This window comes from Monodon monoceros, unplaced genomic scaffold, assembly GCF_005190385.1.
Source record: "Monodon monoceros isolate NGI ecotype Baffin Bay Population unplaced genomic scaffold, NGI_Narwhal_1 Super_Scaffold_18, whole genome shotgun sequence".
NCBI classification, from domain to species: Eukaryota; Metazoa; Chordata; class Mammalia; order Artiodactyla; family Monodontidae; genus Monodon; species Monodon monoceros.
Window position 1 is genome coordinate 15,829,786 of NW_021703774.1, and position 27,327 is coordinate 15,857,112.

Here is a 27,327-nt window from a genome sequence, read left to right on the forward strand (position 1 = left end):
TCTCACCACCTCTAAAATGCGAAAAATAATAGCACCTACCTCAAAAAACTTACAAGAGATGATACATGTACTTAAAACCCGGCACCAAATAACTGCTTAGTAGTAGCATCCCTAGTGGCACTGATTTTTCTCACAGGATGTGAGCATTTAAAAGGAGCATAACCAAGATAATGGCTATAGTTCCCTGTGCTATACAGTATATCCTTGTTGCTAATCTATTTTATACATAGTTGTTTGTATGTCTTCAGCCCATGCCCCTAATTTGCCCCTCCGCATTATCTTGTAATAACTTTCAATGGAGTATAATCTGTAAAAATACTGAATCACAATGCTGGACACCTGAAACTAATACAATATTGTACATCAACTATATTTCAACTAAGACAATTTTTTAAAAAGGAGCATAAACAAGTCTATATTCATTATAAAATGAACTACAGGATGATATGATCTCATTCAAAACATTTTAGGCAAGATATTCTTTTAACTTTTCAGTGATAGGTGATGCAAAAGAAATTCTTCAGATCACAGTCTACTAGAATCCCCCATATTCTCATTTGCTGCAGATCTAGGAATGGACAGACATATTACAGCTGCATTTCACCTGTTGTTCAACACTTTACGTTTGAGGCCAGTCAGTGGAAATTTTGCTTCTTTCACTGTTAGTCTTAGGTAGACTTGGAGGAAAAGGGTTTGGGAGAAAAACAAGACCGGAATTACAGAGCTTTCAACTAGAAATCCAAAACCCAGCTTCTAGCTCTAGGACTAAAGGATGCATGGCAACACTGGACAAGTCACTTAACTATTCTGTGCCTCTGATCATCTCCTAGCATAGGGCTGTCATAAAGGTAAAGTGTGTGTATTTGTGAAAGCACCCTGACAAGTCAAAGCAGTTTATTATTCTAAAGTGGCGTTGGTGCTATGATACTGTAGTCGAACTCCAAATTTAATCCTGATATTTACATGTGCTCAAGGGACACCCCATGCACATCTTATCTGAACTAGAATGGAACGTTCAAGGGGCAGAAACTGGTAGGTTACTACTACTCCAAAAACCCGGGGTAGGAGGGCGAAGTCTCCTCCACTACTGAACTTCCAGGAGTCTAGATTTCTGGGATTTGATCTTCCAAAACACCTGGGATAATCTAGTAAATTTAAAAAGGCAAATGAGGAAATAAGGCCTATATTAAGATACATTCTTCTGTACCCTCGTCTTGTCAACAATCAATGAGGAAATGAATTGCTCCTGGAGTACAGAAAGGTTCACGCCTCAATTATCGTGGCGTGGTAGACAAGCCATCAGCAAGCATTAACTGTATTCCTTCGCAAATCTTTAGCACACACCTCAACGCCTTCCTCAAATTGCGTCCATCCCAGGCACGAGTGAGAGCAAGGCCTAAAGGTCTTCAGATCATCCATCGCAACTCCCTCCCCCTTCCATTCCAGGTCCAGCGGCCTCCGGCCATCACACCCTTTCCAGATCTCCCATCCCCTGGGCCGCCAGCCTCACCAGCTGTTCCCGGCGGCTGGAGCTCCGATCGGTTGGCGCCCGGCGGCCCCGAACATTAACGACACCCAGGAGCCTGGCCTCGAGCCTCAGGCCCGAGAACAGACTCCAACTGCCACAGCACCAGCGGCTTCCCAGGAGCAGTTCAGCATTTTGAGCTGAGCTTCCGGAAGCCGACTGGAGGCGGAAACCGGATGCCGGGAGCAACCATTAGTTCTCCTCCCCGCCCCCACCCCAGCTTCCTTCTCCGAGGGTCTCCTCCTTTTGCTCGCAGAAGATATAGAAGCCAATAATTTGAAATTTTTCATAAGAAAAATTTCTTAATTTTTCTTTCTAGTCTTCCGGAAACTGAAACAGTGTGAGGGAGAAAATGTAAAGTCAACGAAAAGTTGAACCCCCGGGACCAGCGGAATGGTTTAGCCCGGTTGCCTAGGAGACCCAGAGTAACTCCAGTGGTGCAGCTGGCGCGCTGAGGCTATGGCCACGTTAGCCCGGTTGCAAGCTCGGTCGACGACTGTAGCACATCAGTACTACTACAGGAACAGGTAGGGCATCAACTGGGGGAGCGCGAAAAGGCCTGGCTTCATCCCCAGTCCGTCATTCCTCAACAGGAGCTTCCTATGAGCAAATTCCCTAACTCGCTGAGTACCAACCACTTCTCTTCGTCATTTGTGGACTGCAAACAGAATCGCAAATTTAAAAGTAGTGTTAGCATACAGGGGGATTATAGATGCAGGAAGCCATGGTTATCAGCTGGAGATGATTTAAAAAATTTCAGTATAATTAAAATTGTAAAATGAAGTGTTTTCTTTTGACATAATCACTCAGCAATGTGATGAAACCTGTGTCCTCCTTGTGGAAGGATTAATGGCCTGACTGGGGTCGCCCAGGTTCCTTAGCTGGGTGAGCTCAGAGTATCCCCCATCTACCTGGGGATTTGAACCTCCTTTATGTCACAAATATCATTGAACTCAACTGTTCTGTGACTCAATTGTCTTCCCGAAGTGACAGTATCTAAACTATTCTTTTTTTGTACGCGGGCCTCTCACTGTTGTGGCCTCTCCCGTTGCGGAGCACAGGCTCTGGACGCGCAGGCTCAGCGGCCATGGCTCACGGGCCTAGCCGCTCCGCGGCATGTGGGATCCTCCCGGACCGGGGCACGAACCTGTGTCCCCTGCCTCGGCAGGCGGACTCTCAACCACTGCGCCACAAGGGAAGCCCTCTAAACTATTCTGACAGGATAATCAGTACCAATATGTTAATTAATAGAAGAGGGCTAAGGAAGACACTAGCGGCCTTATCCATCTCTCTACACCTAATCTTCTCACTAGTGGTTCATTTGAACACTGGCCTTCTGGAAGCAGTGCCTCAGAAGATTTTCCAACTTAAGAAAAAATCCAAAAAAAGTAAATCAGACCATAGTAGAAGATAGTGACATGCTAGACCAATGGAAAACATGCCAAGAAGACAGAATCTTGCTGAGCTGTTCTTATTCTAACAGTTTTCTCACCTACTACATTCTTAGAGCACCGTGTACCTTTTACAGCACTTGATCACAATTTAATTTTACATTCTGTTGTGAGATAATATATGAGATATATAAGTATCATCCCTCTTAGCTGCACAATAATTACTTGTCTAATAATTCCATAAATGAATCTTTCAATCAGTCTTTGGTCCTGGTTTACATAAATGTATGAAAAATAGCTAAAGACAGAAATTATGTATTATCTATAATTATAGATAAATTATGTGGAAGGTCCTGTATTTATGACTTAGATATCTAAAAGAAATAAATTCCATCCCTCTGATGTTCACAGCCTAATATGGAATATAGGCATTTAAAAGATAATTACAACAGAGCAAGCATGAACAGGAAGGGAAATGACTAACATTTCTTGAGCACTGATTATATGCTGGGCATTGCATTAGGAACTTTTCCATACAGTGTTCATTTGGTTTTCAAAACTTTACAAGTGAATGTATTAATCTATATTTTTAGAGCTTGAGAACAGTGTTCTAGAAAAGCTTGGTGAAGTGTCATGCAACTGCAAACAGACATAATTTTTTTCTAAAGATTTCAGTGTTAATCTTTGTCTCCATCTCCTGACTTTTGACAATGGGCACATTTTCCCAAAGCTGGAGGTGGTCTGGAGAAAAAACTAGGGCCATACAAAGACCATGATGAGAATAGGCTGGCATTCCTTCCATTTCATTTATTATTAATATTTTCAGTATGAAGGAAAGTCTCTAAAGATCACGAAGGAATCAAAACTTCCACGTTTGCCTAGTTTAAAAAAAAAAAGGGTATTGATTAGCATAGGAGCAAAAACCATATAAAATGTTAGTATATGAAAAATTAAACGGGCAATTTCCTTAAGAAATTGTTGTCATTTCTCATCTGTTATTGACTAGATTAGTTCTTTTGCAAACTTCAGTGTACATGAGAATCACCTGAGTGTCTTGGTAAAATGCAGATTCTGATTCAGTGGGTCTCAGTTATGGCCAGCAAATCTGCATTTCTCACAAGAGTTCCTGTCAGGCCCCATTTTGCATAAAAAGGGAGACTTTGTAAGAAAAAAAAAATGGTGTATGGGCCTATCGTTTAATTTGTAAACGTCTGTACAAGTTATATATTTATTCCTTCTTTACATGAGGCAAAGGAAATAAGGTTCAGATGGATTGATAATTTGTATGAGGTCATACAGCTACTAAGTCTCAAAACCAAAAAACCCAACTCTAAGGCTTATGCTCTTCACTACCATACTAGACAAGATTTTCTTCCCACTACACTGGTTTTGATGAATTAACTGACAGGAAGCACCAAGATCCAGAAATCCAAATGGCATGAGCATACTGTTTCAACTCCATTAGCATGTAGGCACCAGAGTTGGAAGAAACAATTTTAATTCTTCCTGATTTGTTTTATTGTCTTCTATGTTGGTAACAACACAGTGGCAAAAATGTTTCTACCTAACAGCTGGCACCAGATTGCCTCTGAAGTTGAAACATGACTTTGCTGGGAAAAATATACTATGACTAAGTGCTTAGATTAGCACCTGAATCCTCCAGGGCCTGGGTGTCCACCCAGGAAGAGAGAAGCTTCTCTGCCTAACATAGGGGAAAGATTTGGAATTCCAAGAAGTGAAGAGCAAATATGGTGGTAGCTGATGTGATAAGAAAGCTAGGGGCATAGGTAGAGTTGTGCATTATCAAACCTGTCCAAGCCCTTTGGGAAGTTGCTCCCACAAGAAATGTTTGGTGGGCACTCATGTTTGGTGGTCTGCTCATCAAAGAGACTGAATATTGTGTCTAGGATGTTATAGGGTGGCACAAAGATAATACACAGTTGTTATTTGACTAAGTATTGGCCTTTTTTTTTTTTTTAAACTTTCACTATTACTTCCTAGTTTCATTTCTATTCTTCTGAATTACTGAGATTTCTTTGTGACTTATTGGTCATTTATGCTGTCCTATTTGTGGAAAGAAGAATTTGGTATATGTTCATTAATCATACTGTTCATTTTCCCCATATCCTTATTTAAATTTCATCTAGTTGATCTGTCAAATGCTAATAGGAATGAGTTCAAAATGTCCGTCTTCCACTTAATTCCACTGAATTTCCACTGTGTGGTATCGTTTTATGTCATGTTATTTAGCTTATATATGTGTACTGGTGTGTGTCTCTTCATTATTGGCTATATATTGGTCTTTTTTGAATGTGCAAAATGTTTCACCTTTGAATACTACTTGCAGTTTTTAAAAATTGTTTTTATTATTTCTTTAAACAGATTTAATGCAGTAACATATAACTTGTAATATTAATATTGATCCTCTTTTATCTGATCTGAGTTAATCATATAATTTTTGTATATTTCTCTTCACAAATAGCACATTTTAGGGTTTTAAATAATTAGAACCCAGGAAATTTGTGATGGGTTAAGTTCATTTCTTTTTTTTTAATTTAATTTTTATTTTATATTGGAGTAGAGTTGATTTACAATGTTGTGTAGTTTCAGGTGTACAGCAAAGTGATTCATTTCTACATATACATATTGATATATAGGCATTTTACATGTTCACCCTATGTTAAGCTACTTTTTAATTCTTGTCCCTCTCTGTCATGACTTCTCATGTAGAAGCTGTGTTTTATTTTTTTGTTTTAGATTTTAATATTATAATAATTATATATAATTATTATATATTATTATATATATAATATATATATAATTATATATAATATAATAATATTATAATATATTTTATATATAATAATAATAATTATAATAAGAGAACTTATTTCTAACATTTCTTATGAGAACTTAATGCACTCTACTTAGATTCTCAATACTATATTTATGAATTAAATATTCACTGATTAATTAAATATGAATGGAGCACCTATTATGTGCTAAGGACTGTTCTAGGTATTGAGGATACAGCAGTGAACAAAAGAGTCATGAGGGAGACAGAACATAAATAAACTTACATATAATATTTTGTCTTGAGGTGATTGTAACCAAAAAGAATAAAGCAAGGTAGGGTGAGCAAAGCGTGAACAAACATCCTGTTTTAAATAGAGTGGTCTGAGGATGCTCCTCTGATCAGGTAATATTTAAACAGAGACCTAATAAAAGTGGATGAGTAGGCCTACTAGATAGGGATCTCAGGGATGAGCCTTCAGGAGCTGTAACATCAAGTGCTATGGCCCTGTTGTCAGAAGCCTGCATGAATGTGTTGCAGGACAGGGTTGGAAGCCAGATCATTTGGAGCTTTTAAGCCATAGTAAAGATATTGGATTCTACTCTGATTAAGATAGGAAGTCATAGGGGATTTTCAATAGAGGAGTGACTTGATCTGACTTCTGTCTTTAAAAATAAATAATGAAGAAAACTCCGAACTTATTTTGAAATTGGTAGAGCATTTTGATTTTGTTTTCTTTTTTCTGCTTTCCTCCTCCAATTCCATCGTTTATTAGTTTAACTCTTTGTGGCCTGTTTTGCTTGTTAAGAAAATTAAAGTCAAATTTGGCTTTATGAGAAAAATAAATAAGATTTGAAATCATTTTAAACCATATATAGTTTTCTATAGGTATATAAGCAGAAATTAACCTAATATATGTCAAAATCTCTTCTAATTAACTTAGCTGAAGGGTATGTGTAGGGGAATATTGAGAAAGCGGTTGCTCAGGAAGAGGGCTAGAAGTTCTACAGAGACACTGTAGAGGCCAAGTGGCTAACTCAAATTTCCAGATCCCTTACCCTCTGAAACGGGGCATGGGGAGTGCGTGAGGATAGAGAGAAAGGAGTAGAAAGAGAAATAAATGCAATTGAATATCTGGTATGTGCTGAGAACTCTGTTAAGTGCTTTCACAAATATTATTTTATTTTGACTTTCACAGTAATCATATGAAGTGGTTTTTATTATTCCTACTTTACAATGGAGGAAAATGAGATCTTAAAAGTGTAAGGTACTTGTTCAAAAATATCAAAGATCTAATGAAGTTTGATTCATCTCAGTCCAAACCTTATGCTTGGAGTATGGGGACTTTAAATCAAGTCCCTGCATGGAATTAGGTACATCAAATACATAAGGTCTAACCTGCCTTTCTAAGGTCAAGTTGAGGAAAGGGACACACTTGGTATGGCAAGTACTCTCCAGTACAAGACCAGCGATTTACCTGGACTTCATTACCTTGTGTCAACCTAAAGTATAATGTTCCTTAAGTTGGCCTGATTCTGGAATCCATTATTCCCATAAACATAATTAATTTGTTTCTAACTCCAACATAGTCAAAGGTTCCTGACTGTATTCTTAGTTTAATTAGTTGGTTTGATGTCCTTGACTTTGGACAATCATCTTGGTCCTGGTAGCCTAAAGATTGTAAATAGCCCTTAGTCGGATAGACACGAGTCTCTTCCTCTGATTCTAATTAGTTGCTGATTTTTCTGTTCAGTGGGACTCAATTCTGACCAGTAAAATTTAGCAAGGCTTCTGCCAAGCATACAATGATGATTTATGCCAGAGTGCAGGAACAGTTGAAAGCCTAATTCTGTGTTACTTTAGGCTTAAACTTAAGCTCTTAAATTTATACTCTTACCTTAGTTAAACACTTTAAATATCAGCTTTCTCATCTGTAAGCGAGGCAATAATGCCTATTGAGATGTCAACTAAGAAAATTAAATGATTTTTGTCACGTTAGTTAGCACCCAGTAAAATCATAATATTGAAATCACAACAGGAGGGCAAAGAATAAAATGCATATGATCAACTCATCGGATATAAGAAAGGCAGTTGATAAATTTATTTATTTATGAGTATTTTTCTTTTCTTTATAAAAGTTTTAAAAATTTTGATATATTATGTACATTTAATGAAGTACATAAACTATAAGTGTACAGCTTAATAATTTTTACGTATGTGTATACCCGTGTAACCATCATTCAGATAAAATTCTCAAGTTAAAAAAATCTTTATATATGAGAAATAAAGGGAAATGTGCTTATAATAAAGAATATGTTTCTAAAACCAATAGCCAACATCATGTGTATTGATGAAGTACAATATCGATAGTTCCATTTAATTCAAAAACAAGAGAAAAATACACATTAATTCTACTATTTGGAATCTTTTTCTGGAAATTGTAGCCAATACTGTAATAAAATAAATATTTATTAGTAAATATTAGAAGGGAAGAAGTAAAGGTTGGTTACAGATCATGAAATTATAAAGCTGAGAAAATGCAAGATAATCTACTTAAAAACTCTTAGAAATAAAATGAATTTGATAAAGTGTCTGATTACAAGGTAAATTTAGAAAAATCAGTAGCTCTTCTTGGTACCAGCAATAACTAGATGAGGAATAGATCAGAAGACATACTAAGCATTTATGTGTACTTCTCCTTTGATTCCATTCAAAATACAGTTAAGTGTAAAAAAATTTTTAAAGACTAAATGTACAAAATTTTAAGAACAAAAAAGCATGCAATTAGTAGACCAGTAATTTTGAAGAATTTCTAGAAAACAAAAATTCAGTAGGAAGAAGGAGAGATGGGAGTCTAAGCCAGCAGCTCTTATTCTTTTCTCCCTTGCACATCTGTGTTTAGACAACTCAGTTTTCAAAATAAGGGAAACACAGCTATAAGGACCAAGAACCCCACTGCTTAGAAAGAAGCCTGCATCTGGTAGAGTCCACAGATGATGCAGATACTATAGGACCTCTGGTATGTCTCCAAAATCGGCTACCAAAAGCTTGAAGAATCACTTCTGAGAATGAATAGCTTCTTTTCTTTGACCATGGAAGCTCTGGAATCCTCCTGACCTGGAACTGGTCTAACGAATACCTATGCCTCAGGCACCGAAAGAGAGATCTCAGTTCCCCAACATGTTCACTGCTGGCTCATTGAACAGAGAACGTTTTTACAGTAACTTTTACTGCCTGTCAGTACGCTACTGCCCTAGTGACCTGAGCAGGCAGTCCTGCCTAGATATCAAGCAATTGAATATCTATCAACATAAATAGGCAGAGAAAATTCATAAGCCATACAAGGGAACTTTAGTTTGGAGGAAGGAGATTAAGCTAAGAAGCCAGAATAGGTGGCTACTGTGGAGTTAGAACTAATGGAGGACACAGATGTAAACTTTAGTAAAAATATAATGAGAACTTTTACAGAAATAAAATTAGAGAGAAAAAAATTACTGGAACCAATTAAAATTCTTTTCAGCTTAAAAATGTAAGAAATCAATTAAAAAATAGGATAGTCATAACTGAAATATAAATGTTTCAGGAAAGCAATGTGGTAGACATATCTATGGGACTTAGTATATGAATAATAGTCACTGCAGAATATGGAGTAGGAATGGGAAGGAGATAGATTAATAATAAAGAAATACTAGAAGAAAATGTTCCTAAACTGAAGAATGAGTATGGCTTTGAATTGAAAGGACTGTCTGAGTCCTAGACAGGATTTTCTTTTGGAAGACATACTTCTTGGATATTATCTATCCAAGGATACAGAAAAATTTTTACAAGCTTCTAATATAGATAGAAAAGAGAAAAATGATTTGCTAAGGAAAGAGTCCAGCATTGGATGGCTCATATGCAACACAGAGACCTAGAAAAGGACAATAATTATCGATTATTCAGGGTAACAAGTAAAAATCCTAAACCTAGCAAAGATCTTATTCATTCTTTTGATGAGATATTTTTAGACGTGTAAAGACTCAGAGTTACATCATCCATGTACCCAACCTGAGGAAATGTTCTCTAGAAAGTACTCTGTGTAATCAAATTAAAATTAAATCATAACAAGGATTTGAGGATAGGGGAAGAACAAAAGAAGTAACGGAAACAATGATGAGCAATTATACTTGTATGTAGTATTTATGGTTAAATTTAGATAAGCATTGTGATGCTGAGATTTATGAGATACCCCTTATTCTACGCAGTTAAAGGAATCCAGTTGGCACTTTCAGTATTCTTCCTAGACATCTTTGTGCAGGTTCAAAAAGTCGTTAGTACATTTTCAGTCAACAAGCAGTTACAGGCAACAGTCCTGCTAATTGTATCACTAATACATAATGCAGGTATTTCTTTATCTAGCTTCTAATCTGTTACCTCTCCACTCTTCTAGCCTAAATTGTCTCTTTAGTGGCCTTAAGAACTCCTCCACTGGCTCCCCCATCACCTACTCCCAAAGCCAATACATATATTTTAGGTTTATGGTAATGTCTACCATACTATCTTTCAGTTTTCTATGTAGTCAAATTAGTCAATCTATTTCTCTGGCTTTGGGGAATTTTAGCCTATTTTTGAAGAGTCTTTTCCAGCCCATGATTATGAGAAAATTTTCTGTATTTACTGATAATATTAAAGTTTTATTACATTTTTCCTTCACTCTTTATGCAGTTATATTTCTATGCATGTATTGTGTGAGATAATAACTTAATTTTTTTCTGTAGACATAGAGTTGTCTCAACACCATTTATTGAACTATCCACACTTTCCTTAGTAATTTTAAATTTTGCATGATAAATAAATAAAAGGGGTTAAAATTGCACAGGAAGAACTACAATTGTCTTTTTTTTTAATTGAAGTAGAGTTGGTTTACAATGTTGGGAGTCTGCTGTACAGCAAAGTGACTCAGTTACACACATATAGACATTCTTTTTTTAATATTCTTTTCTATTTTGTTTTATCACAGGATATTGAATTTAGTTCTCTGTGCTGTGCATTAGGACCTTGTTGTTTATCCATTCTAAATGTAATAGTTTCCATCTACCAATCCCAAACTCCCAGTCCATTCCTCCCCCTCCTCCCTCCCCCTTGGTAACCATAAGTCTGTTCTCTAGGTCTATGAGTCTGTTTCTGTTTTGTAGTTATGTTCATTTGCGTCATATTTTAGATTCCACATGTAAGTGTTATTATATGGTATTTGTCTTTCTCTTTCTGACTTACTTCACCTAGTATGATAATCTCTAGGTCCATCCATGTTGCTGCAAATGGCATTGTTTCATTCTTTTTTATGGCCAAGTAGTATTCCATTGTATATATGTACCACATCTTCTTTATCCATTCATCTGTTGATGAACATTTAGGTTGTTTCCATTTTTTGGCTATTGTGAACAGTGCAGCTATGAACATAGGGGTGCATGTATCTTTATGAATTATAGTTTTGTCCAGGTATATTCCCAGAAGTGGGATTTCTGGATCATATGGTAATTCTATGTTTAGTTTTCTGAGGAACCTCCATAGAATTGTCTTTATTCACTGAAAACACAATTTTATGCATATATAACTCTAAACCACCTAAAAACAAAATGATTTAGAAATAAAAAGTGAATTTAGCAAGATTGCAGGATACAATACACAAAAATCATTTTTTTTAATATAATAGCAGTGGGCTATTATAATTCGAAACTACAAAAATAATATAATTTACAATAGCATCAAAATGCATATGACTGTATCTACTTACCCTATAGAAATATGTACACAATTTGTGCACAGAGTATTTTATATATAGGGTTATGTATAAAGGCATTCATTAAAGCATTATTTCTAATAGGAAAAACACAGAAGAGACTTATATGTATTTGTAACTAATCTGGCTAAATAAATAAAGGCATATTCACATGATGGAATATTAAGTAGCAGTTTAAAAGAGTGAAAAATTTTATACATAATAACATAAAAATCTCTGAGACAAAGTAAAAAAAAGAGGTCATAGAAAGCATGTAATACATTTAGCATGAAATTTTTATGTATAAATACATAGAGATACAAAAATATGGATCTGGAATCATATAACAAGCTGTTAATAATGATTAGATTTTGAAAATTGGAGGATAAGGTAGGTTGAAATGGAATCATTTTTTTCTCTATTTTTCTATATGGTTTAAATTTTTAGATTAAGCTTTGGATGTTCATGTATTATTTGTGAAATAAACAGTAAATAAATAGGTAAAAATTTGTTCTAAGACAAAAAATTTTTTTTTTTTTAATTTTAATTTTAATTCTTTTGGCTGCAACACCCAGCTTGTGGGATCTTAGTTCCCCGACCAGGGATTGAACCCAGGCCCTCAACAGTGAAAGCACTGAGTCTTAACCACTGGACTGCCAGGGAATTCCCCCAAATTTTGTTTTGAAAAAGTAAAATTAAATATATAAAATAAGTGTCCATGAAGATGTAACTGGTACAAAACTTGCCCTCCCACCATGAAAAATTAGAAGACTGAACAAAATATATGAAAACTTATTTCTAGACATTGATGCAACAGACAGTGCAGGATTAGGATCTCTAAAAGAAAGGAAACAAATTACATTATCCAGACAATTACCTCTCTTTATTCCTGGAGGTAATTTCTGAACAAAATCCAAATTCTCAACAGCATAACCTTCATAGTATCCAGCATCTGTTCCTAAATTATTAGTAGGACAAAAATGTAGCAAACTAAGACCTATAACAAGGAGGAGAAAAATCAGTTAATAGAAACAGACCAGAAATACAAAGATAATAAAATTAGCAGACAAGGATTTTTAAATAGTGACTCAGAATTTAAAGACTTAAAGGAAAATATGAGCATAATGAGAAGTTAAATGGAATATAAAGAAGAAGCAAATGAAACTTTCAGAGATTAAAAAAACACAGCAGGGCTTCCCTGGTGGCGCAGTGGTTGAGAGTCCGCCTGCTGATGCAGGGGACACGGGTTCGTGCCCTGGTCCAGGAAGATCCCACATGCCACGGAGCGGCTGGGCCCATGAGCCATGGCCTCTGAGCCTGCGCGTCCGGAGCCTGTGCTTCACAACGGGAGAGGCCACAACAGTGAGAGGCCCGCGTACCTCAAAAAACAAAACAAAACAAAACAAAAAAAACACAGCATCTGAAAGAAATAATTCACTAGATGGACTAAACATCAGACTAAAATATTGCAAATAAAAGATCAATTAATTTGAAGACATACCAAATATATATTATTGGGTAGAGTGTTCTATAAATATCAATTATATCAAGTTGGTTGATAAATATTCACATTTTCTATATTGTTATGGATTTCCTGTACAGTTGTCCTGTCAATTATTCGGGGAGACATGTTGCAATTCCCAACTATAATAGTGGACTTGTCTATTTCTCCTTTTTAGTTTTGTCAGGTTTTGCTTCATGTATTTTGAAGCTTTATTATTAGGTGCATATGCCTTTAAAATGATCATATCTGCTTAACAGATGTGATAAATTAACATTTTTATCATTGTAAGATGGTTTTCTTTGTGCATGATAATTTCCCTTACTCTTAAGTCTACTTTAAATAATATATTTTAAGCTATGAAAAGTGTTTGAAGAATTTAAAACAATATTGAGATGCCATTCTTTCTTGTGTGTGTGTGTGTGTGTGTGTGTGTGTGTATACAATCTCAAATTTACATAAAAGTTACAATACAGTACAGAGAGATTTCTTTCAAAAACCAAATGGGGATGGGTTGCAGTCTGATGCCTTGCAAATTCCTTTTCCATATAAGAACATTTTCTACGTAACCACAATTCAACAATCAAAATCAAGAAATTAATATTTGTACATTTCCACCATCTAATCTTCAGACTCCAACCTTTGCCAATTGTACCAATAATGTTATTTATAGCAAAAAATGCTGTTTGTTTTGTCTCTTTAGTTATTTTTAATATAGAGCATTTTCTCAAATTTTCTTCAATTTTCATGACCTTGACTCCTTTGAAGAACACAGATCAGTTATTTTGTGGAATTTCCCTCAGTTTAAGTTTGTCTGATTTTTCCTCTATTAGATTCAAGGTATGTATCTATGGCAGAAATATCACAGAAGTAATGCTCTGATCTTTTCAATACATCTACCAGGTACTGCATTATTTTGATTTGTCCAATTACTGGTGGGGTTCATTTGGATAATGTCATTAAGGTTATGTCTGCTAGGCTTCTTCGCTGTGATGTTCTTTTTTCCTTTGTAACTAACAGGTGTTTTTTAAAAGCAAGTAGTTTGAAGTTGTCCCTCTTCTAATTTTCAATTTATTTAAATATTTTCTTATTTATATCGTTATGGACTCATATGTTCCTGTTTTAGTCAAGGGGTTAAAATCCATTGCTCTTACTTATCTTCAGGCTAGCATTGTCCCAGATTTGTCTAATGGAAGCCACTAAAAGCTTCCTTCTGCATCCTGATCATGGTAATACTCTCCTGCTTTCTGACACAAAAAAGTTGAGGCTAAGCCTTTACTCTTTCTGCCCCAGCCCTGGAGTTATCCATTTCTTCAAGGACCTCTTGTTTCTTTTAGTAGTTGCCTGTGCCATTGGGTGTTGCTGTTCTCAAGCCCTCTGAAGTGGACAGAGCTAGGAAATATGTGTATATATGCATTTGCACAGAGTTTACATCTATACTTTATCTATGTATCTATCCATTCATCCGTCCATGTAGATGTTGAAATCCATGAGTTTACATTGACAACTCTATTTCAAATCCAGCACTACAGAGTTCATTCTAGTTATTTTCCCTTTTCTTTTATTTTTGATATATTCACTTATTTGACCAGTCCCTCTGTATGTAATCAAACTCCTGTCACCACAGCTGCTTTTTCTTTTAGGTATACCACTTTCCACCCTGTGTGAGGTCTTCCTCTCTGTGCTGAACTGTCACCTCCCAGCCAACTTGGGTACTCTTTTCATCACTCTTGGGCTCTGATTCCCTTTCTGGCTGCCCTCCCATGTGTACCTTTCCTTTACCTTTCCTCAACACCCTAAAGCCAGGCCTCTCCATGGGAATACTCTCCTTACTCAGACTGGGACAACCTGCCCCAGGGCTTTCCCCCGCCATGTGGATGCCCACCTTACCCCACACAGGCCGTTATACCCTGTGCTGAGCCATGGGGTCCTTGCCATCCTCCCACCCCCCATCACAGATCTTTGCTTTTCTTGCCCACTGCTGATTTCTTTAGGACTTACTTGTTCAGGAAATGAAGTGAAGAGAAGTGAGAAGGAAGATGAAGGAAAGCAAATAGGAAATATTTTAAAAGTACGCTAACAGTATAAATCTACATGACAAACTATGATAATCCCTACTTTATGATCTAATGCTTATGTATTGGCAACCCATGATTCATTGAACTGTGATGTAATAATAATAACGAGAGCTATTAATGGAAAACAAAGCATGGCTTCTACCTTCTAAAATGTCGTATTTCTCATCATCAAGTAGTTATTGACCTCTTATTAGTAACATGGGTGATGATCAGAGCCCAAAGTAGAAAATAAGCATAATTCCTGCCTTTAAGGAGCTTGAAATCCTTTAAGACCGATAGTGAAATGATATGGAAAAAAGTAATCATTTTACACATCAATATGTCTTATAACACAGGACAGCTACTATCGGAATTTTATTCCTAGTGTCTAAAACAGCTACAAGCTATATGATAATGAAAAGGAAAGCGTATTGGGTTTTTAATCTAGTATTTATTTAGTAGCTAAGGTCAGACTAAGCATAGTATTTTGATGTGTAAAATGCATATTTTTTGCATATTACTGGAAAAATACTTAACCACACATTTTTTCATTTTTATTTATTGTCAGTTATTTTCTGGCCACTAATTACATATGTGCACATACTGTTACCCAGGGTTATAATACTTCTAGCTGATGATGAAATGACTAGAAACTTCCAGCTTTTTCTTGATGTTTTATTACATTCCTGGTAATACTTTTGGTCTTTCATCATTATTAATTCACTTAGTATTCATTGTGTTAATGCTGATCATAATAAATTTATTTTAAATTCATGTAGATGTCATGTTTTATTCACTGCTATAGGATTTTCATTGTAATTTGGAACTAATTAATATATCATTAAAATAAAGTGTTACCCACATTTTTCATTTTAAACATAAAATGTCTAGCAGTTCGTGACATATTGTATGAGTATGCAGCATCCCAGTGGCAACCCAAGTGTCTGTAATTTCATTTTTAAGCAGTTAAAAAAATGGCAACAGAAAAATGTTTATAGATGTCAAATTTCAGCACATAACTTAAAACTTAGCAGTAAGTTAACTACTAGTTATTTTAAAGTATGTCCCTTTAATTTAATGTATGGTTCTTATCAGTGTCATAGTATGCTTTTATTTATATAACTGTTAAAAAAATCCCAGAGATTTTTAATAACTCCAAAAAGAAATTATTTAATCTTCCTTTTGACTAGGTATTATATGTTAGCATTATTACCAGGAGAGTTAAAAAAAACATAAACTCAGGACAGGTAATTTGATTGCTTATCTTCTGTATTTCTTACGACAATTATAAGTAAGGCGTAAGTTCAAACTAATACGCTAGTTGAAAAGAAGTAGTAGGCACATCTGTATACTCTATATTTTTTCTCCCTCCTTTGCAAAGATAGTCAGCTGTTGATTGCTCCTGGTGAAGGACAGAAGAATGTTTTCAGTAATTTAAATAGAGCATAGTTGACCCTTGAACAACATGGGTTTAAACTGGCTGAGTCCACTTATACTCAGATTGTTTTCAACAAATACATTCTGCAGTGCTACACAATCCCCAGTTGGTTGAATCCATGGATGTGGAACTGCAGATATGGGGGTTGACTGTAAAATTATACATGGATTTTTGACTGTAAAAATCCCGTAACACCCACATTATTCAAGGGTCAACTGTATATTTAAAACTGAAAAACAGGTCTACTATAGTTATATTAAATGTTAATGATAAAAAGGGTTAAATAACCATGAGAAACCATTTTATCCCATTATCATGAATTTGACTTTACATCAACCTCTTTCAATAAATGTTTCTTTCCTTATCTTCTTTATACTCTATCTTCTTTGAATTGCCTGCTCTACTAGACATTGCCTTGCTTTATCTTTTCTGTTTTTGCCCTAAGTGACATTTTATATCCTGCATTAGAATATCTTATTATTGGCTAGGATAAAATGTTAAAAGAAAAATGAAAGATTCCTTCTAACCCTGTAACCCCTTGAAACAGTGGCCTTGTTTTCATGACTTTTTCATGGCATTTGACACTGTTTAATCATGATCTCCCTTTCCTGATGCCTTTCCATTAACGTCTAACGAGCTGCAAAATACTTGTCTCTTATACTTGGGCCTTTTTTTTTGTTTTTTTTCCCCCCCATATTTAACACCTTTCACTATAAATTTTTTTGACCCAGAGTCTGTTAAACTTTGGAGATGTGTGGTGCCAGTGCCACAATGATGATATTCAGGGAGTCTAATATTCCTTAATATTATACACAAAATTCTGAGAACCGTTAAGAACTTTACCTTCTGCCTTGGCTTCAGCTATTACTTATCATATCTTCCTTCTTTTCTTCCTTTCTTCCTTCTTCTTTTCTTTCTTTCTTCCATCCTTCCACGAACATTAGTTTAGCTCCTCCTATGTATCAGATACTTTAGTACATGTTGGGATACAGATATGAATAAAAGGTGAGCCTCTCAAGAAGATAAATGTTATAATTAGTATATAGAAGAAATTTCAGGGTACTCTAAAGATACATCTCTCTGGAAGTTGCTAAAGTCAGTTCAAGAAGAGGGCGTAGTTTTGTGATAGTTTGAGGGCAAGAGAGCACAGGGCCTGTTCTGTGAACTGTAGGGGTAGAACGGCTCTATCATAGGATTGAAGTGGTAAAAGAAGACATGGGAGATTAAGTCTGAGCCAGAGCTGGGAGGACTTTGAAATCTCAAGGGCTTTAGACTTCATTCAGAAGACTTGGGGTGTTTTGTGGGGTTGCCATGAAGTGATTTTAGGAAAAAATGGACTTGATAGATTCTTGTTTTAGAAAGACCATTCAAACAATAGCTTGAAGGATAGAGTAGAATAAAAGACTAGTGTCTAGGAAACAATGCTTTTGCAAGTAACTAATCTTAAAAATATGAAGACATGAACTAATGCAAAGACTTGGATATGAGCAGTTGGGTGAATCATATTGTTTTTCATGAGAAATGGCTTGCAGAAAAGAGCTGTTCTAAGAGAGAAGAATAGAAGATGGGTGTGTGTGGATGAGGGATGAGAGGAGTTATTTTAGATATGTTGAATTTGAAGTGCCTGAGGAATATCCCAGCACAGGCATTAAGATGTTTTAGATATACAGATCAGGAGAGTTGCCCATCCTCTGAGAACCTACTCAGAATGCTTCCTTTGACTCCCATCTTTCCCTACTCATTATTTCCTAAAAAAACAAATGAAAAAAAACTTTTCTACTTCTGAATTTTCCAGATCTTTCCTTCTGACATGGTATTTTACTTTTCTCATACGGTATTTCACTTTTCGCATAATTTTATTTACTGTTGCTATTATTTTTCAGTTCTATTATTGGGTGGACCAAAAGGTTCTTTCATTTTTTCCATAAGATGGCTGTAGTAGCGCTTAGTTGTCTTTAACTTCATTCGAAACAATTCTGTTAGATTGTATGTGACAGCTGTCATATCAGCATGCATTTAAAAAAAATACATCAAAATTGGTGAATTTTTGTGCAGCCATTTTATTATTGAAGATGGAAGAAAAAAAGCAACATTTTCAGTATATTATGCTTTATTATTTCAAGAAAGGTAAAATGCAACTGAAATGCAAAAAAAGATTTGTGCAGTGTATGGAGAAGGTGCTGTGACTGATCGAATGTGTCAAAAGTGGTTTGCAAAGTTTCATGCTGGAGATTTCTCGCTGGATGATGCTCCACAGTCAGGTAGGACAGTTGAAGTTGATAGTGATCAAATTGAAACAATAATTGAGAACAATCAATGTTATGTCACACAGGAGATGGCCAACATACTCAAAATATCCAAATCAAGCGTTGAAAATCTTTTGCGCCAGCTTGGTTGTGTGAATTGCTTTGATGTTTGGGTTCCACATAAGTTAAGTGAAAAAACCTTCTTGACCATATTTCCGCACGTGATTCTTTACTGAAATGTAATGAAAGCGTTCCGTTTTTAAAACAATTTGTGACGGGTGATGAAAAGTGGACACAGTACTGTGGAATGGAAGAGATCGTGGTGCAAGCAAAATGAACCACCACCAACCACACCAAAGGCTGGTCTTCATCCAAAGATGGGGTTGTGGTGTATATGGTGGGATTAGAAGGGAGTCCTCTATTATGAGCTCCTTCCAGAAAGCCAAACGATTAATTCCAACAAGTACTGCTCCCAATTAGACCAACTGAGAGCGGCACTCGACGAAAAGCTTCCAGAATGAGTCGACAGAAAACACATAATCTTCCATTAGGATAACGTAAGACCACATGTTTCTTTGATGACCAGGCAAAAACTGTTACAGCTTGGCTGGGAGGTTCTGACTCATCCACCGTATTCACCAGACATTGCACCTTCGGATTTCCATTTATTTTGGTCTTTACAAAATTCTCTTAATGGAAAAAATTTCAATTCCCTGGAAGACTCTAAAAGGCACCTGGAACAGTTCTTTGCTCAAAAAGATAAAAAGTTTTGGGAAGATGGAGTTATGAAGTTGCCTGAAAAATGGCAGAAGGTAGTGGAACAAAAGGGTGACTACGTTGTTCAGTAAAGTTCTTGGTGAAAATGAAAAATGTGTCTTTTATTTTTACTTAAAAAACTGAAGGCACATTTTGGCCCACCCAATAGTTTGTAAGCTTGAGAGCACAGACTATGTCACGTATACATCTTTGGCTTAAATGGCATGCTAAAAGTGACGGTAGCATCGTGGCAGCATAAATTGTTCCTTTTTTCTCTCCACTTTGATTTAAAACTAACCAGACATCCATAACCAGAAAAAAAAAGAAAGAAAGAAAGGAAGAAAGAAAGAAAGAGAAAGAAAGAAAGAAAGCACCTCTGTACAGCATACGAGGACACCTGGGATATCCATCCATTTGTGCACCTGAAAGTGGATGGATTAGATGGCAGAGGAGGCAGCAGAACGAGGGAAGTGGCGTCAGATATGGTGGCAGCAGAAGAGTGATGGCAGAGAAGGCAGAGGCCAGCCTGTCAGTGAGCTGGCACAACCTTTCTGGAAGAGGAGGTGGAGGATGAAGGCGGTGAGTGAGGGTCTGCCCAGCCACACGTGTTGCAACTCGAGGGACCAGTTGCTCTCTCTGAGGACACTCAGTGACTGAGGGAGATGAAGGACAGGGAAGTAGGCAGACCACAAGAACTAAAGGAAGTCATCTTCTGTCTGCCCCAGGAGGCAACAGGACTGCCCATGGACATCTGGAACACCCCCGCCCCTCACCCCCACCCCAATTAAGAACCTTTCTACCAAGCTGTAGACACACTCAAAGTCCCAAGTAGTAAGTACACACCTCTCCAGGCTTTGCCACTACCTTTGCTTTATTTTTGTGTGTGTGCTCCCAACCTTAGGGGCAAGTCAGCTCCAGGAAGAGGAACACAAAACCTGTATTTGTAGCGCCACCTTCTGGAAAACAAAAGGAAGACTCCTAATTATCAATCTGTAGAATTGTTAGAATCAAAGTAAATTAAGCCTTACCAAATAAGAAAGGCATTTGCTACTTCAAATACAGCCAAAAAAAAAAAAAAAAGCAGCAACAGAGGTACTTTTCATCAGACACCATGTACAGTCATGGTAATATGGTAGTACAAAAAGAAAATGACAATTTTCCAGCAGTCAAACCCAAAGACATGGAATATTGCAATCTAAATAATAAAGAATATAAAACAGGTGTTGTGAGGGAATTCAGTGAGCTGCAAGAAAACTCAGAAAGGCAATACAATAGATAATAACACTAAAAATGTAAGAGCATTTAATACTCCACTATTAGTAATGGATAGATTGTCCAGACAGAAAATCAACAAGGCAATGTTGGAATTGAACAACACTTTATAAGGAAAGAATTTATGAGACATATACAGAACATTCCATCCAACAGCAGTAGAATGCACATTCTTCTCAAGTACACATAGAACATTCTCCAGAACAGATTGTATGACAGGCCACAAAAAAAGATCTTAGCAAATTTAAAAGATTGAAATCCTATCATCTATTTTCTCTGACAACAATCGTGTGAAGCTAGAAATCAATAAGGGAAAAGTGAGAAGGTCTACAAATATGTGAAAACAACACATTTCTAGACAACCATTGGATCAAAAGAGAAATCAAAGGGAAATAAAAAGTTGTCTCAACAAATGAAAATGAAAATAACACATATCAAATATTGCAGGATGCAGCAAAAGCAGTTCTGAGAGGAAAGTTTACAGCAATAAATATATTTATTAAGAAATTGCATCTCAAATGAACAACCTAACTTTACTCCTCAAGGAACTAGAAGAAGAACAAATTAAGCTCAAAGTTAGCAGAAAGAAGGAAATAACAAGGATCAGAATGGAAATAAATGAAATAGAGACCACAAAAGCATAGAAAGGATCAACAGAACTAAGAGCTGGTTCTTCGAAAAGATAAGCAAAATTGAAAAACCTTTGGCTAGCCTAAGACAAAAAGACGACTCAAATAAATAAAATTAGAAATGAAAGAGGAGATACTACAACTGATGCTACAGAACTACATAGAATCAAGAGACTACTGTTGAACAGTTCTATGCCAAAAAATTATATAACGTAGAAGAAACGGATACATTTCTAGAAGCTAACAACTTGCCAAGATTAAATCAGAAAAAAATAGCAAATATGAACAGACAATGACAAGTAAAGAGATTGAATTGGTAATTTTAAAACTTCTAACACAGAAAATTCCAGGACCAGATGGTTTCACTTGAGAATTCTACCTAACATTTAAAGAAGTATGAACACCAGTCCTCCTCAAATTTTTCCAAAATGTTGAGGAACACTTCCAAACTCATTCCACAAAGCCCAGCATTATTTTGATACCAAGACTAGATAAGGATACAAGAAAGGAAAACTGTAGACCAATATCCCTCATGAATATAGATGGAAAAATTCTCAACAAAATATTAGTAAACTGAATTCAAGAACACATTGAAAGGATTAGACACTATGTCCAAGTGGGATTTATCCCTGGGATGCAAGGACTATATTGAAAAGATGCTCAACATGACTAATCATAAGGGAAATGCAAACAAAAACCACCATGAGATATCATCTCCCATCTGTTAAAATGGCTGTCATCAAGAAGACAAGAGACAACAGGTTCTGTCAAGGATGTAGTGAAAAGAGAACCTCTGTATGTTGTTGGTGGGAATGTAAATTATTCCAACCAGTATGGCAAACAATGTGAAGATGCCTCAAAAAATTAAAAATAGATCTACCATATGATCCAGCTATTCCACTTTTGGGTATATACCCAAAAGAAATGACTACAGGATTTTGACAAGATATATGCACTCCACATTTACTGCAGCATTATTTATGATAGCCAAGATTTGGAAACAACCCAAATGCCCATAAATGGATGAATGGGTAAAAAAGATGTGGTACATATGCACAATGGAATATTATTCAGCCGTAAGAAAGGAAGATATCTTCCCATTTGTGACAACGTGGATGGACCTTGAGTACATTATGCTAAGTGAGGTAAGTCAGACAGAAAGACAAGTGCTATATTAGATCATTTATATGTGGAATCTGAAAAAATTAAACCCATAAAAAACAGAGTAAATGGTGGTTACCAGAGGAGGGGGGTGGCTAAGAATGATGGTGTTTAAGGGCACAAATGTGTAATAAGTAGTAAATAAGCCATAGAGATCTAATTCATATAATAAATATAGACAATAATATTGTATTATAATTATGTAACATGATAAATATCACTGTATTGTCAATCATATTACAATATGTAAATGTATCTTTGTAATAAGCTGTATACCTTAAGCTTAACAAAGTGTTACATGTCAGATTTATTCAATAATAATTAAATGCTGTACTAACACATAGTTTACATATAATAAATCTTTTTGAATTAATGAATAAGATGTTGACAGACTGGTATTTTTTTCTTCCTGCAATCTACATAGATGCCCATCATTATGTAAAAATGTAGTAATTATCATTATCATTTATTGAAAACATATTACTTACCAGTCTTCCAGTTTCTTTGTGATATGCCAACAAACATACCCATGATACACTGTTGTTGAAATTTTACAGAAGAAACTGAATTTTGGATTAAAAAACTTGCTTAAGGTAACCCAACCAGTAAGTGACACAGTTAGAATTTGAGCTAAGGTCTTTCCACAAAGCAAAAGTGCTGGCCACTATCCTAATATTTTAACTAGGTTAGGCCATAGTTCATGTTATATTAAATGGTCAAATTCCTTAGGGTTTAATGCCTAGATAAGTCTAATATTTCCCTTAAACTTGAAAATGTGTTTCTATTTTTCTAAGGGATTGTGTTAGTTTATTCATTACAAATTTTAAAAAAATTAATTACAACGTATTAGCTCTTATAAAATAATTTGCCAAATTCAGAAGTTAATAAAGTAAATTTCTCCTTTCAAATTTTATTTCCTAAAGGCAACCACTTTTAATAACCTTATTTGTACAAAGCAAGACTTTTTCTGTGCCTATATTCACATACTCATGTAGTTAAAATTGTTTTTTATAAATATGGGATCATGTATTGTACTGTATCTTCCTTTTTTTTCCCATTACAACATGTTTTGTCTATGTGAAGACATTGATCCACTTAATTTTTTGTAAGGACAAAATAGTTTTCCATTTTATGGATGTACTGTAGTCCATCTCTTGCTTATTTAGGTTGTTTCTGTTACTTTAATAGTACAATGATACATCATTAAAAAATTCCTGACTCATCTTGAGTGTCTTTTGGTGCTTTTTTAAAACAACATTTTATAAAAGATCTTTTATTAAAAACACTTTAATGCCATTTGTTAGTTTCTTCAGTATTTCACATGTTTTTCAATGTACATTGTACCAAAATTCCATAAATAAATGTATTGAATACATAATGGTAATACTTCCTCTTTCACATTGCCTTGCAGAAGCAGCAAATTCACATATTTTGTGGAAGTAACATCTATCAGTTAACTGTTCAGAATGAAATTCTAAATGTGCTTACCTTTTTTGGAACAGTGATGACATTTGACAGTAAAATTTAACATTGGTAACCATTCATCAATCCCTAACTTCAGCTTCTTGACTAAAGGGCCTTGTTTTCTGAAATTTTAAGGACCTTGTTTGTTTCAGTGTCATTTTTCCTGAAATACACATCGGCACTCACAAGATGGTTTGCTATAGATCTCAAAAGTGCAAATATACCCAGAACCCAGGTCAGAGGCTTTTAGAAGTGTAAATTGCTTGTATTTTCTTTTCTGTAAATTGCCTGTGTTTTGCTGCTTTTCAACTGGGTTGTTTAATTTTTTCAAAGTTTCTTTTCTTTCCCTCAAATATAGTGACCACAGCACAAAGTCTTTGGTTTTCCCGTTTATGGCATTCCTAGTTTATGAAGACATGACAGCTCTTAGAAATTTACTGCACGTCTGTCCTGAAATTTGTGTTTTATCATTCCCATTATAGCTTTACTACCATGTGTATGCACTTCTAATGAACATTCCTGAAGTTGTGTGACTTTTGAAACTCTTATAAATGAAGGTTTTCTGTATGTGTTCAAAGACCAAATTGTTTCCTTCTGGCCATATACACGAGTGCCTATTGTACTGCATTCTCACAGTACTCGGTATAGTGAGAAATTTTTGTTTTTTGCTATAGATGTTGATGTTTTTCCACATCTTCATGTTTATTTATTGTTATTAGGAGATTGGTGCTATTTTATGCCACACAATTTCAATATTATATTTGGAAATGGCTTACGTGCATTTTTCCTCTTGCCCTTTTTACCTGCTTTTTCTTCCCTTTTACTTCCCTCCCTTCTGTTCTCATCCTTCCTCTTCCCCTTCGGGGGAAGTGATGGTTAGGAATGCAGCCTTGAGAGGTAGACTACCTAGAATCAAATCTCTGCTCTGACACCCACCAATGTGTGACCTTGGGCATATAGCTACACTTACGTCTGCCTCAGTATCTTCTGCTGTCAAATGGGCATATTTATTTACTTCATCGAGATGTGAAAGGATTATATGTGAGTTAACTCAGTGGTATGTAAATGCTAGGAACAGTGCTAGCACATAAGGTATTAATTTGTTTAAGATATTATTATTCTTTTCTCTACTTCTTTCAACAGGTTCATTCAGAGATCTGCCTGTCTATTACCCATAATCACCCCAGGACTCAAGTTACTAAGAGCATGGGGGTTCCTGTTGGGTTCTCAACAACTCTGTCATCCTAAAATGGGGAGAGATGTCCATGCAGTGAAAGGTGTAGTGAGGGAGCTTGCAAATGGCATTCTTCACAGAGATTAAATGTGGCAGGTGACATGCAGTCCCCCAGAGGAAGCAGCTCTGGGAGGACAAAGGTTGAGTGTTAGGCATAACATCCATTATCTCTCTGGACCCACTGAGAGAGTCATGTGGGACAAAATAGACAAGATGACTGCCTTTTGCATCTTAATGTTTAGTGGAAAGACCCTCATTAAACAATTACATATGATTGTGTTAAATGTTATGAAGAGCTATGAGCGTGTGTAATGGAAAGGCCTCATGGATTCTGGGGATTCAAGGAAGGCTCCATGGAGGAAAGGACTTTAAGCTGTTGTCTCTCCCACGTGCAGTCTAATAATTTGAGCCAAGAATACAGTTTATACATGTTTCTGCTATTATTTTGTACCTGAAGGGCAAACATACAGCAATAACGAAACTTTCTTTTCTTCTAATTGTCTACTGTGTCCTCACACAGTTATTTCCAGCTAATTTTATTGCATCATACGATAATCTTATCATGGTGCCTTCCATTATCTGGTAAAGTGAGTGACAATTCTCTTGTGTAGTTTTCACAGTTTGTTCTTCACTTCTGCTACCCTTTATGCAACCTTACTGATCTGTGCGATTTCTCACCACTACTCTTTTTCACATCTGGGTCACTGACTTGATGCATAATTTTTGTTCCTCTCTCTGCTTTTGTAGGTCCTTTTCAGTCAGGCTTTCTAGGTAACTAACTCTCTTTCCTGCTTATCTAGTAGATAATCTGTCTATTTACTTCTTTAACTATTTGTCACTGACAGTTTAGTTGCTAATCCTGTTTGCTTTCTCAGCCAACTTCATAATATTGTTTGAAATATTTTTCCCATTCTATTTTTGTTCTAATTATATAAATTTAATGAAATCTATATATTTAACGTACAATGAAAACAAAAAAATAGCCTAAGAAAACACAATTCTTGAGAGAATTTTTTAAAAAGTAAAAAATAAGTGACTAGCAATTCTTTATTCATTCAGCAAACATAAAGTGCTAAATGCCAGCCAGCCTTCTAGGAGAGAAATTACTCTGTGGTCTACAGTAATTGCCCTAAGCAACATGACTTTATCAGATGGGGATGGAGAGGGAGAATTGTAATGACTGAAAAAATTAAGACGGAGATCTGTCCTGACTAAACCTTTTCTTCCTATAAGTCAGTAAAATCTAAAGACTGAATTTCTTATCTCTTTATAAGGCCTATGGCCCTGGCCCCTGCCTCCTTTAACTGAAATACATGTTCTAAGAACTCTATCTAGAACAGGTAAAATGATGGATGCATTTTACTTAGAGGCAATTCATTTAACTGATATAGTAAGTGAAATATGCAACGATTTTAATCTTTCATAATATGTGTAGTGGCATTTAAACAGTAAATTCAAATGATTATGTTTTTAAAATAATGACAAAATGGCACATTGCTTTTTAAATTTCCTTATAAAAACCACTGGTGAATTAATTAGTTGCAAATAGGTGATTATAAAATTTAAAAAAAGTAAAGCTGTTGAAAGCACATGGCCTCTTAGGGAAAGGTTAATTTTTGAAGCATAGCTTATAATTTCTGGAATAGTTTCTTTAGTATTTTAATTTTATGTAAAATGACATTTGAATTATAATTATCATTTTCAAAGAAATTAAAAATTAAGTTTAACAGGTTGATTTGCTTTAGAATTATATTAGTCACTAATGAAATGCTTTAAAAAATTTCTTTTTAGCGTTGTGGATGTATTTCGAAAAAAGGAGAATGATGCAGCAGTTAAAATCCAGAGCTGGTTTCGAGGATGTCAAGTTCGAGCATATATCAGGTATATTGATTTTGTCATGGAACCTCAGATATATCATAAAAATATACTCCTTAGAAAATGTAATTTATTCATGTGGTTCTTATTGCAAATAATTTTTTATTTTACTTGTAATGAAGTTAATAAATTATATGATGTCCTTTAAAGACATAACTCTTTTTGGTCATATTTTCTCACATATAAAGAAACCAAATGATGTTGACCATATCTCTTTTAAAAATTC

General features: G+C 35.5%; 2 protein-coding genes across 3 annotated transcripts in view; one reads left to right on the plus strand and one right to left on the minus strand.

The window, feature by feature from the left end:
- GPATCH2 (G-patch domain containing 2) overlaps window positions 1–1,706 on the minus strand; it is a 165,982-nt gene extending 164,276 nt beyond the window's left edge. The window contains exon 1 of one of the 2 annotated variants that reach the window (XM_029227806.1): window positions 1,511–1,677. In XM_029227806.1, the coding sequence (XP_029083639.1) occupies window positions 1,511–1,566 (56 nt within the window). In that variant the 5' untranslated portion in view covers window positions 1,567–1,677. Of the gene's footprint in view, window positions 1–1,510 lie in introns of both variants that reach the window. The other variant, XM_029227808.1, reaches the window with a different exon arrangement.
- A 225-nt stretch (window positions 1,707–1,931) lies between these two features.
- SPATA17 (spermatogenesis associated 17) overlaps window positions 1,932–27,327 on the plus strand; it is a 185,883-nt gene continuing 160,487 nt past the window's right edge. The window contains exons 1-2 of the mRNA XM_029229840.1: window positions 1,932–2,052; window positions 27,018–27,107. Coding sequence (XP_029085673.1) covers window positions 1,985–2,052; window positions 27,018–27,107 — 158 coding nt within the window. The 5' untranslated portion in view covers window positions 1,932–1,984. The remainder of the gene's footprint in view (window positions 2,053–27,017; window positions 27,108–27,327) is intronic.